This window comes from Enhydra lutris, unplaced genomic scaffold (assembly GCF_002288905.1).
Source record: "Enhydra lutris kenyoni isolate GAN:26980312 unplaced genomic scaffold, ASM228890v2 scaffoldscaffold6, whole genome shotgun sequence".
Classification (NCBI taxonomy): domain Eukaryota; kingdom Metazoa; phylum Chordata; class Mammalia; order Carnivora; family Mustelidae; genus Enhydra; species Enhydra lutris.
Window position 1 is genome coordinate 14,304,516 of NW_019154090.1, and position 12,591 is coordinate 14,317,106.

Genomic DNA, 12,591 nt, shown 5'->3' on the forward strand with positions numbered 1-12,591 from the left:
TGTCCTACGGCGGGCAGGTGGGCTGAGGTGGAGGCGGCAGGGGCGGGCCTGAGGCGAAGGAGCGGCCGGGAGCCCGCCGCGCTGGTAGCGGTGAGTGCCGGGAAGCGGTGGCCGTCCGCCGAGGCGTGGGGCTCACGGCAGGCGGTTGAGGGGCCCGGGCCGGATGGGGAGGCTGAGGCGGGAGGGCCCGCTCGACGCGCGACCGCGGCCTCGGCTCCTCTCCGGGTGCGCGCGGAGCTGCGCATGCCCGGTGCGGGGCGCGGCCTCTGGCTCCCGTCAAGCCCAGGCCCGGACAGCCGGGGCGGCCGGTGGTGGGCTCGGGTCCGGGCGGCGCCGCACCGCGGCCGCCTGTTTGTGCGCGAACCGCCGACAGTAGTCCTCCGAGCTTGTCTGTAGGATAGGCCTGCACACCCCGCGTCCCTTTCTCGAAATTGTGAAGTCGCTCGCCTGCGGGTCCTCAGCGAGTCGGTGGCGCAGGCGGGATTCGAACTCGGACCGAGGTGGCCCGCCTCTCCGGGCGTTCTACCGGGCGTGCAGCGCCGTGCGGCAAACCGAACGCTGGCCCCCGTCGCCGCCGCCTCGCGGCCCCTTGACAGCATCTTCGGGGCGTCTGTCTCCTTGTCGCGTGATACCTCCACTCATTTTATAACGCGGACCCCGGGCCCCGAGGATGGGGAAAGAAACTGTGCCCGAGGTTACCGTGGAAACTAGCGACAGAGCCAACGCCCCAAACTGCTGGCTCTTCTGTCTCCTGACCCAGGTCACTCTCCGCTCCCCACGACCCGCCGGGGGTTTTTTTGAGGACGGCGTTTCCCAAATTTCAGTCTCTCGCGTTACACCTTTCTGTCGTGTACCTTCTGTACTGTTATTTATTTACCAAATGTTAATTTTTTTTCTTTAAACTGACTCCTTTTTCCTCCTTCTTAAATACACTTGTTTAAGGTGGAAACGTAAATCACAAACCGTATAATGGAAAGCCAGTTATTTTTCTAATGCTCATAAAAAATAAATACCTATCTATTAAACAGTGCGTCCTTGTTCCTCCTGAAGTTATTCTGCGTTCCACGCTTTGGGAAACGCTGCCCTAGGAGTACGGGGTTAATTGTCGTCCTGGCTTTCGCTCTGTGCATGGATTTTTTTTTCCCTGAGGCATAGCGGATTCCGTGAAATGCTCCAGGATCTTGGGGATGATGATATTACAAGGCTTTTTCGTTGTAAACTGTTCTCATTATTGACTTACAAGCGCTAGTCCCAGGGAACTGCAGGAACTGTCAGCTCCAGTGCGCCGGTGTGCCTCCGCAGTTTTCTTGTAGCATTGTGGCATGGTAACCACCTGACTGTTTCTGCGTATGACCATGGAGCAGTTTTGGTTTTTGACAACTGTAGATTTAATGTTTTCTGTATGAGTCAGTCCGGGTGTGAAAACTCACTTCCATGTTGCCTTTTTCCAACCAGTAAAGCCCAAGCTTTTGCATTGTGGGTATTGGAGATCACTTGGCTATTTAATATCTGTTTCTTTCTATATTCTAGTTTCTTTGCCTTTCTTTTAGCTCGTGTCATGACACGTGTCATCTTCATTTGAAACCTCTGACATGATTTTTTAACCTAAAACATAGAAACTGTAGTTTTCCTTGTAAAATGTGCTGGAGAAACTGTATTCCAGGGCCCAGTGGAAGGAATTTTTCTAGCTGCAGGTGGTTCAGGCTCACATGCCAGTGAACACCACATATTTCAAGAAGGCATTAGGAGCTCCTTTCTCCTGGCTAGATCAGATGCTGCCGATTGATGCATTGTTGAAACACGCTAATTAGGTTTTTCAAACAAAGGGAAGCATTGACAAACTAACTTATTTATGTAAACAGTCTGTTCTATTTGTAGTCTGTTCATAAACATTGTGTGAGAGAGAGCAGATTTACTTTAATTTATTGAAAGGAAACTCAGAAAAGTCTGCTCAGACCATTCAGGTGTTGTTTCTTCAAAGTCTACTAAAAAGAAAAATCCACATTCCTTGGAGTTACCTTGGTAAGAGCAAAGTGTAGAACTTACATAAGGCTAAGGTGATCAGTCCTGTTTAGAGAAGAAATGAGAATTTTTTATTCAGGTCCGTTTCTGAACTTCAGCACATGGAGGTTCAAGCTATCAGTGCTCAAAAGCTAAGTCCTTTGGAGAAAGGTTTTAGAAGTATGATTAAAAAAGAAAGAAAGAAAGAAAAAGAGTGCCTCATGGTTTGAAACTTCATTCTTAAGTACCATTGCAAGCATTCTATCCCTGTGGCCTGCAGATGGCAGTGCCTTTGTATGGCTTGTTACTACTGTGAGACGTATTGGAATTCATTTGTACTTGTAAGAGAATGAGAAACCTGTGGAGGAAATGTATTTAGTATTTGAATGAGATACCTGTGGAGGAAGTGTGTTTAAAATTTTATTCCCTTCAACTATCTTTGTTTCTTTGTTTTTGACTCCCCATATAAAGAATGAAACATCTATTCCTAAACTATTACTCTTAATGGTAATGATCACATACAACCTTCAGTGCCTATGATTTAAAAGCAGGTTTACAGTACCAATTCATTTGCTCCCACTAATCATCTTGTGAGATAGGTAGGCTGATATTACTAAATTTTTTTTGCTTATGAGGAAATAATGGCTCAGAGAAGTTAGATTTTTTTGCCCAAATCATATACTTAGTAGAACATATTCAGGATACTATTGAAGATAAGATTTTGTGGTCAAGCAAAATTGGGAAATAATGAGATAAAGAGGTGTCCTTATTCCAGAACTTTAATATGCTAAACATATGCACTGTAGATGTCCAAGAGAGGAAGATATCATTGGTACCGTTGTCTTGCTATCCTCCTATGTACATGTTTAGGTCCTAGTGTTTTCCTAAACTGACTGTTCTTTCTGCCACGCTCTGTTTCCTCTCTTTACCTTGTGGTTTACTAATGATTACCATGTGTTTTGAGACAGGTGGTTTTAAAGCTCAGTCAGCTTTTTTTTGTGCCAAAAGATTTGTCCTGTGAACAGCATACACATTTGTCTAGACTATTTGGCTTAAGCAGAGTTGAACTATCAAGAAGTGAAAAGAGCAGTGACCAACAGAATATTACCCTCTATGCTACTTTCATTAATGAGAAGCGTTAATGAAAGGATCAGGGTAAGGCCACTGTCTGAAGCCGTAGCGCATTAGAGAAGTATGAAGTATACTGACAGCTAAATATATAATACCAGCATGCCTGCTGTTTTTTAAATGGTGGTTTTATTACCACCAGATATGAATATTTATAGGGATGGTCATTTTCATTCTTTAGCCTGTCACTAAAAACAAACAAACAAACAAAAAAACAGAAATAAACAAAAGAAAAATAGGTCAACTGGACCAAGTGCTTTTTTCTTTTTTTATTTAAATTTGATTAATTAACATATAGTGTACTATTGGTTTCAGAGGTAGAGTTCAGTGATTCATCAGTTGTGTAAAACACTCAGTGCTCATTATCAATTATTTTTATGTTAAGAAAATTCCCCTCAAAAAATCAGAACTTTTGCACACCATAATACTCTTTTCCTTTTATTTCCTATTCGAAACAACATTATTGTTGACCTACATAAAGACTGACAACTTTAGGCAAGGATCAGAGCAACTTAAATTGCATTGGAGAACATTTAGAAAGCAGAATGTCTTATAACTTGAGCTCTATGAAATATCTTGAGTGGTCCCCTGGTTTGGATCTAGAGTGATTGAATTACTGACGATTAGGTTGATCCTACAGTTAGTGAGCAAGCTTTGGAGAACTTTGAATTATGAGTAATTTGGCTTTAAGTGAGTATACCTAATTATCCAGTTGAAGATTGAGATAGTAATAACATGTATTTACCATCAGAGATGATGCAGGAAATTTATTTTTAAATGTCTCTTCAGAAATTATTCTTGATATCCAAAAGAAAAAAATAAGAAAAATATTATTTCGTTCAGTACAAAAACTTAAGATTATAAACTTATTTCAGGACAGCATCAGTCACTAGAACAGCTTGTTGAAAATACAAATCTGTATTCAGCTTCCCATCCCCCCAACTCTGGAGTTGGGGGCTGGAGAATCTACCTTTCAGAAGCAAACCCTGCAATTTTTATGTACATTATGGTTTTGAGAACCCCGGATTTAGGCTTTAGAAAATGAGTTTTCGCTAGAAATAGAAGATTGAATCAGATTCTAGTACTAATCTATTCATATCCCAGATTACTAATAGGAATTGGCAACTCTGGTTTATGGTTGGTATACATTTTAAGCAAAACTGTAATTTAACTGTAAAATGTTCTTTGGCTTCATGGTTTGAACTAGAGGTAATAGCAATAGTTAGAATATCTGTAGAGTTTTTAGTATTTTAATTCCTTCCATTTGCATCAGTAGGATGCTTTTACCTCTTGAAAACAAAGAAAGCAGACCTACCAAGATTCCATGGTCTGCTTATTAAATTTAGATTTCCACCACTTTGCTTTTAGTGGTGTGGATGTGAAATCATATGTGTGACCATTTTTCTCTTCTTGCAAAGAGATGCATTTAGATATGAAAACCAGATGCCTAAGAAGAAACAGGAGTTTTAGCCCCTGCCAGCAAAACAATATCAACAGGTCTAGTGTGCAGAATTTAGAGAGAACTTTAGTTGAAATTTTGCCATTTATTAGCCAAAGAACTGGATAATACGCTATCAAAAAGTGGCAAGCTCAGTGGATAATATTTTTCTTGCTCTTTTATAACTAGGTAATTGGGGGAAAAAGCTTAAGTTTTCAGGATACTTTTTAAATGATCAGGTGAAATTGAAGAGAAGTTGTTGGTATACACTGCCCCTTGGGGGGCAGGGACATTGACCTTACAATTGGATATTATTACTAACTTTAGTACAGTGGAAACTTGGGTTCATGATTCCATTTCCTTTGGAGGTAGCTATATGATTATGTTATCTATACTGTTTTCAAGGGTTATACTTTGACAGATTTTAGCCATTGTCATGACTTTTTTTTTGTAGCATTATGTTTATGGGTTATTACTCCTTGAATACAGGAGTTTAAAGAGGTTTCTAAATGGAGGATCTAAGTATGTGTTGTACATAAGCTAAGGGATAAATAGATAATACAGTTCCCAAATACTTGCCAAGGATCACCTGAGAAGCTTGTTAAAATACAGGTTCCTAGGCTTCATCCTCAGATTCTCAAAGTTTGTGATGAGGTCTGAGAATGAGGTTTAGCCATCTTCTCAGGTGGTACTGATATTTCTTCATGAAAAGAATGCGACGTGAAGAATGAAAAAGTATGTGTGTGTGTGTGTGTGTGTGTGTGTATATATATATATATAAATGAGAGGGGACATGGGAAACTGTTCAATGGGTATAAAGAATTTTAGTTTTGCAAGATGAAAAAGTTCTGAAGATCTGTTGTACAATAGTGTGAAAATATTCAATGTACTAAACCATGCACTTAAAAATAGTTCGTATGAGGGGCACCCAGCTGTTTCAACCTGTAAAGTATGCTACTCTTGATCTCTGAGTCGTGAGTTCAAGCCCCACATTAGGTATAGAGCTTACTTTAAAAAAAATAATAGTTAATATGATAAATTGTGTGTTATGTGTTTTTTTTTTTAATCACACTAAGTTGTTTTTTTGTTCGTTTGTTTGTTTGTTTTTAAGTATTAGGAAAAATTAAGGAAGGGTGCTTGGTTGTCTGTTTCTTCCAGAACAGTGGGTTAAACTAATATTGTTGACTATTAATTCCTGACTTGGGCCCAAGTTTATTTTATATTCCTTTACTGAAGGTAGAATCATAACCTTTTAAATACTTTTCTCATTCCTGTACCCTTCATTGTCAAACCAGTGATCCTTGAAAATCATTACTATAGTTAATATTTTGAATATCTTAGGTTTAAATACTCCTGCCACCCCTTTTTTGGATAATATACGTATAGGAATCCTTTATTAATATAGCTTCACTGAGACTCTATTATGGTAGCTCAGTGTATACAGACCCTCTTGCCACCAATTTTTTCCTTTTCAGCAGCAAAGTTTTTTGTGACATTTTTCTAACTCTGGCTTGCATCTGTAATTCTTCTCTTTTCTTCCTCCTGTCCCCCTGTTCCCTACACTAAACTTCCTACTTATGTTCTTCACGCCATTCCTTCACCTTTACATGGGCTGGAATGACTCTTCTCTTTCTGAACTTTCTAAACTACTCATCCTTCAGGACTCTTCTTTTAGGCCATCCCTGCCTCCTCTTTGTCCCTCCTACCCCTTATTCTTTTCAGTCTCTTCTCTCCTGCCACACAAGCCTTCATTGTCTCCGCAGTAAACCTACTTTAGATTATGATTATCCATGTGTATGTCTCACTCTCCTTTATTAAACAGTGAACTCCTTTAAAGCAGAAACTTTAGCCTTGTTATTTCTGTATGTGTAAGGCGTAGTACAGAGTGTGACACATAGTAGGCCTAGAGGCATCTGATTGAGCTGATTAGAAACTGTTTTTAAGTGTGTTAATTCAGTTCTGTAAGGATTTCTACTTGTACAGTTCAGCGGAAATTTTACCTGTGTTAAATAAGCCTGTATTTTACATTTTTTGTAGCTCAGGCTGTTTTACCAGTTTAGATTAGCTCCATCTTTGTGAGTCTAAATTGTGATGCTGATGCTGTCCTTGAATCAGCATAACCAACAAAGGTAGAGTATCCATTTCATCAGGTTTAGAGAAATCAAATGACTTGACTAACTATCCATCACTCCCATTAGGACTGGAACTCAGATATGCTGATCAGGCGAGTGCTCTTTCCTCGAAAGAAGTAAAAAGGGCAGAAAATTAAATGATGTAGAATTTTTTTCTAAAGTGTTGAAGTGAATAGATTATCGGTAGCAAAGTCAGAAACATTGTACAGTTGACCCTTGAACGATATGGGTTTGAACTGCACAAGTCCATTTATATGTGAATTTTTTTTATAGTACTGTAGATGTGTTTTCTCTTTCTTATGGTTTCCATAGTAACATTTTCTTTTCTCTACCTTTATTGTAAGAATACAGTATATAATACATATAACATGCAAAAATACATGTTAATTGACTGTTCATGTTATCAGTAAGTCTTCCGGTCCACAGTAGGCTGCCGTTAAGTTTTTAGGTAGTCAAGTTTTTCCGCTGCATGGGAACAGCACTCCTAACCCCTGCATTGTTCAATGTAGTTTGAGGTGATAGAAACCGAAGTGGTAATTTAATAAGTAGGCTCTGCCCTGCTGGGTATCTGGGGCACTTAAACATTGGTGTGACTGGCATAGACTGGGCCTATCCCAGGTTCTGTCATTTTGATCAGGGAGTCTTAGCAAGCGTTCATAATGGAAACCATGTTTTTCTGTTCCCTGTTGGAGCAGTATAGCATAGTAGTTAAGCACTTTGGTGTCAGACAAATCTGGATTTGAATCCTAGCTCTGCCTCCTGACCATCATGTGATCTAAGAAAAGTCAGTTAATTTCTCTAAATCTCAAATTCCCTCATTCGCGAAATAGAGATCATAGTACTTACCTCCAAGCGTTGTAGAAAGGATTGAATGAGATAATGTACATGATGTTCTTAGTACAGGCTCTGGGACAGAGTAAGCATTCTGTAAATATAAGTTATCATTGTTTCCCCCATTCCTGTACCTAGGAATAATAATCTAATATAGTTAAAGATATAATCACTATTTTTTTTAAGATTTTATTTATTTATTTGTCAGAGAGAGCAAGAGCGAGCACATGCAGACAGAGTGGCAGGCAGAGACAGAGAGAGAAGCAGGCTCCCTGCCGAGCAAGGAGCCCGACGTGGGACTCGATCCCAGGACGCTGGGATCATGACCTGAGCCGAAGGCAGCCGCTTAATCAACTGAGCCACCCAGGCGCCCCACAAATTCAGATTTCACTATTTTAATTAGAGAATGAAAGAAAGAATCCAATATGAGGGAATGCGTAGTTTTTAAAGTAAGCTTAAAGGATTGAGAAACAACAAGCAGGGCATTCTCTTATCCCTGACGCGTTGTATTATAACTTGTTACGTATTCCTGATGTTATAGTACACCATCAAGGCCATCTTCATAAATATAGTTGAACTGAGAAGTCCAATCCTTTCCCCTCCCAGTTTGGGGAATTTAATGTGTGATAACCTCTTTTTTGTCAGTATGGTTTTTCAAGTGGCGTTATCTTTATCATTACATAGTTCCAATTTAGTAATTACTGATTATTAGTTGGTTTTCAACTAAGCCTTTGGGGAATTTTATTTCATTTATAATCACATCAAAATTACATGGGCTTCTGGGTTCTTTCAGCAGCCAACAGTCCAACAGTGATACTGTCACTAAGTGCAGCAATTCATGCTAGAATAGTCCTTATGGTGTTCCATTATGATAGCTTGTGATAAAAATTGATTTTAAGGTGAAAAGAGTTGTTTTTATGATGGTACAATTAGAAAAAATAGAGCAAAGCCATTCTTGGTACTATGAATGAAACATGCATTTTTATTTATAGCATTGTACAAAGACCATTGTATGAACGCTGTCTAGCATATTAGTCTAAACTAAAATTGTACAGTAGGCATTGTGTCATTCTTTGAAAGTTCTTTACCCCAATCTTTTGTGACTTAAAACAGCTTTGCCACTCCCTGTGTGACATCGTGTTTTCTAGATTATTTTCTGGTTTGTTTCCTTTTATGTAGACCCCTTCAGTTGGTGTTACTTTTCTTGCCTAAAAATCCTTAACTGAAAAGTGCTTTTAACTATTTTCAGAAGAAACCTTAGAAGATATTCAGGCCAAGGTACCTTGTGATGGTGATTTTGAATGACATTCACATAACTAATATAGTTACCAAAGTATGGAGGTACCAACCAAGCTGAGGTGAAAGAGACAATGAGAGACTGACTTCAGGTCTTAAGGGCATTTTGCCAGGATGAGATAGAGCAGGAGGGGAAAGAAACATCAAAGTTGCCACTACCCTCTTGTTGATTAAATTCCCTCCAATTATGGTTCCCTACCTAATGTCCAGAAAGGTGGCCAGATTGTCTTTCCATCTTTTTTTTCTTTTCCTTTATATTAACATTATTTCTATTTCCTTGGTGTAGATTATATATCTCTGTAAAGAGTTAAGAAGGAAAAAATCTAATTAACCAATTAATACAAAAGCCCCCTTTACCAGTCCCAATATTTGCATTTTCAAACAACCTCCAACCTCCCAGTTGGTGGGTTATTAAATTATGTGACCAACAAAAGCGGGGGGAGGGGTTGGGACAAGGGTTTTTTCCTTGACTCTTTAAATCTTAATTATGCTTTGTGACCAGTTCCCTGAAATTATTTTACTTTTGGCAGCTTCTCTATTCTTCCTGTATTTCTGAACTCCTAGGTTTTCCAAAAGTTCTATGTGACCATGTGTTAGGTTTTTTTTGTGTATAGGTCTTGGTGGTGATAACAGTTTTGCTTTCATAACTCTCACTGAAACCCACCCCCCCAACCCTCCTCTAACCTGAGCAGCCCTCTTGGGTGGCAGTGAAACTATCAAAAACTTCAGGTCTCATTTTCTCCATATCTCACCCAAGATGGAGGTATAAGGAACTCTTAAATAGAGGTGAATAAACAAACACTTGGCATTTAAGAAGAAACTTAAAATGGTCTAAGAGTTCTCTTTTTTACAGAAGAAACATAAGCCACACCATCCAGATATAATTGCTTTAGGCTATTTAGTGAAAATAGATAGTAGGAGGCAAATTATAATCAAAATGGTTTAAAGATAAAATAATCTTGAATTTTAAATAATCTTTCAAATAATTGCAAAAAAATTTCACTAACTTCAAAGTAAAATATTTACCTCCTTCATTCTAACTGGAGCCAGCTTTGCCCCAAAAGTGTATAATACATGACTACTTTGGTCTCCCCAGTACTAATATGTAGGTGCTCACAGAAATGAATATAATTTGATAGTGTAATAGTCCTTTTCATACCATGTAAGCAAATTATATCACATTAATAGAAACATGCCCACTAAAATGGTACCATATTAGGTACCATAGGTTCTGTACTCTAACCTAAATGTTCAGGTCAAGTCAATGTTTAGTAGAGAAGTTTTCTTTATTCACAAGACCATCCAATAATACCTGGAATCCTGCTGGGAGATCCCGTGCTTATTTAAAAGAAATCTTCACACCCCTACTACCCTCAGTATATTCCATAGAAAACTACTTAAACAATCAAAGAGGTGACATTTCTTTCTGAATCATAATCACCCCATATTAGAGAGCAGTACAAAGTAAGTAGATTAGGTCAGTAGGCCCTTCGAAACCTAAACCAATATTCTTCACAATAACACATAAAAGAACTAATCATTATATAATGTGCATTTCGGCTGTTGCTGAGCTTTTGGGGGTTGTAAGTGAAAGTGCTACTTGCCATACCAAAGCAATGGTCAGATATTACTATTGGCCAAGTCCTGTATAGACGTTATTTTTTTAGTTTTATTTTTTTTTTAATAGAGGGATGATAGCATTGTGTCTACTTAATTGAAAGTGTGAGAGGCAACTTGGGGTGAAATATGCTTCTCTTATTGTTTAGATTTATGTTACCTTCAGTTTATCAAAAGTCGTTCTTCTCCTAGATACAGCAGAAACTCTGACTTAAAATGGAACTGAAGATTATTCTCACTTAAATAGGAACTCAAAGTTGACAGCATAGCGGGGTAAGGTCTGTAGCAGACCTCTTAAGTTCTGTGTTATTACTGTGATCTCTCACACCGTAGGACTCTGGTTGGAATTTTTTAAATACATAATTACTATTTTAAAGTACTCTAATTATGTGAGTGCTTAATACCATTAAATGTCATTAGATATGCTCCCAGTTGCTTAATATGAAACATGGAGAACAAAACTACACTGCAGCGGGACACAGTTTCATTTCTTCATGCAACCAAAGATTGAAATTTTTAATACAGTTATTAATCTGTAAGTCACATAAAAATTGTCCTGTGTTATCTTTCGACGTAGATTGGTACATTTCTTTAGATAATTCATCAGTTCTTACTCATACATGGTGTTTTTATTATTCATTTCGGTTTTTGCAAAGCAGATTTGTTTTGTTTTTAGCAAGTAGGCCTTAACTGCACAAACTGGCTTTTCTGTAAGTTTGTATGATTCCACTGTTCTCCCTTACCTGGTTGTAAATGCCACACTTCTCTAATGAAAACTTCTTGTGTGGAGTGTTTTACTACCTAACCAAATGCCAGTTTTTATTCTGAAGTACTTACCTGTGAGGATTGTAGTTGCTAACATGTAATATACTTCGTTTAGGAAAAAAATATTCTTTTCTACTTCTCATTCTGGAACATTCTATACAATGGAATGCAACACAAGGCACATTAAAAGTAGGCCCTGCTTCATGGCATATTGGCAGTTTTAAGCAACAGAGTCTGGCTGTTTCTTCTTTATAACATAAAATGGAATTATTTTCCTTTGCTGCTTTTTTTCCTTTTTTCTTTTTTCTTTCTTTCTTTCTTTCTTTTTTTTTTTTTTTTTTTTTTAACTCTGTCTCTCCTGTCTTTCTCCCACTCTCCTGCCCTCAAAAAAGAATCTTTGAGCTGGCACTCGAAGAGTTTAGAAGGCAACCTTCTCTACTTTTGGAGGGGGCAGTTAGGTTTAGGACTTGATAGCGTGTTAAAGCATAAACTGAGGGACATTCCTTACCAAACCATGACAATGTACTGCCGTAACTTAATAAAAATTGCCCAAGTGACAGTGTGTCTGCTGAATGGATTTTCTTACACCATCTGGTTGTCATTGTAGTTTTTTTGTTGTTGCTTTCATTTGAAATGTGCTGATGATTTTGTTTTTATTCCATAGCATTGAACAGATGGGTTGATTATTCTTTTCAGATATTAATAAGGCAGCGGAAAGAAGAAATATGAATACGGCTCCATCAAGACCCAGCCCCACACGAAGGTAAAGTACCCTGAAGCAGTGAGTTACCTTGGGAGAGTTGGGCTCTGGGGAGTTAAGCCCAACTTCGTACGTCAAGGGTCTTTTCTTCCCCCCAACAAATCAGAAACGCTCAAGCAAACAATAAGAACATGAACGTTGTGTGAAGGGCCTTGCTGCTTTTTTTAAACATACATCAGGAGATGCAGAGAAGCTTTGCGTTTTCGGTGACAAACCCAGCAAGTTCAGCTTGCAACGTGAGTTGCAGGCGATCGGAAGAGGATAAACCTCTGTCTGTCCCCAGCTCACGTGTCGTTGGGAGCCTCCACTGCAGGAGGAGTGCCCCAGGGTCGTTGGTGCGCGCCATGCTGCGCTGCAGTGGGCAGCAGAGATTCGACTCTTCGTCCCAAATGGCTTGCGGGCCGCACGTGAACCGGGTTTATGGACAGCGCTGCTTGAGAGATGGCTGCCGCGCCCGTGCTGCAGACCCCTGTCTGCGCGCATGCTTGGGTTACCGTCTGAGGGGAAATAAAAAGGGCAAAAACACTCCAGCTCTCAACAGTCTCCCTTTTTCTTAGCTTTCCTGGAAACAAAAGGCATTTCCCTAACACATTCTTTCTTCCAGTATCTACAGAAGAGATAGT

The 12,591-nt window shown here is 39.2% G+C and overlaps 1 protein-coding gene across 3 annotated transcripts in view; it reads left to right on the forward strand.

Annotated features, from left to right (window-relative positions):
- Positions 1-12,591, forward strand: part of LOC111141417 (nuclear receptor coactivator 5) — a 30,142-nt gene continuing 17,551 nt past the window's right edge. Inside the window, exons 1-2 of one of the 3 annotated variants that reach the window (XM_022493950.1) lie at positions 1-90; positions 11,905-11,971. In XM_022493950.1, the coding sequence (XP_022349658.1) occupies positions 11,934-11,971 (38 nt within the window). In that variant the 5' untranslated portion in view covers positions 1-90; positions 11,905-11,933. Of the gene's footprint in view, positions 91-11,596; positions 11,972-12,591 lie in introns of those variants that run through there. The other 2 variants (XM_022493952.1, XM_022493951.1) reach the window with 2 other exon arrangements.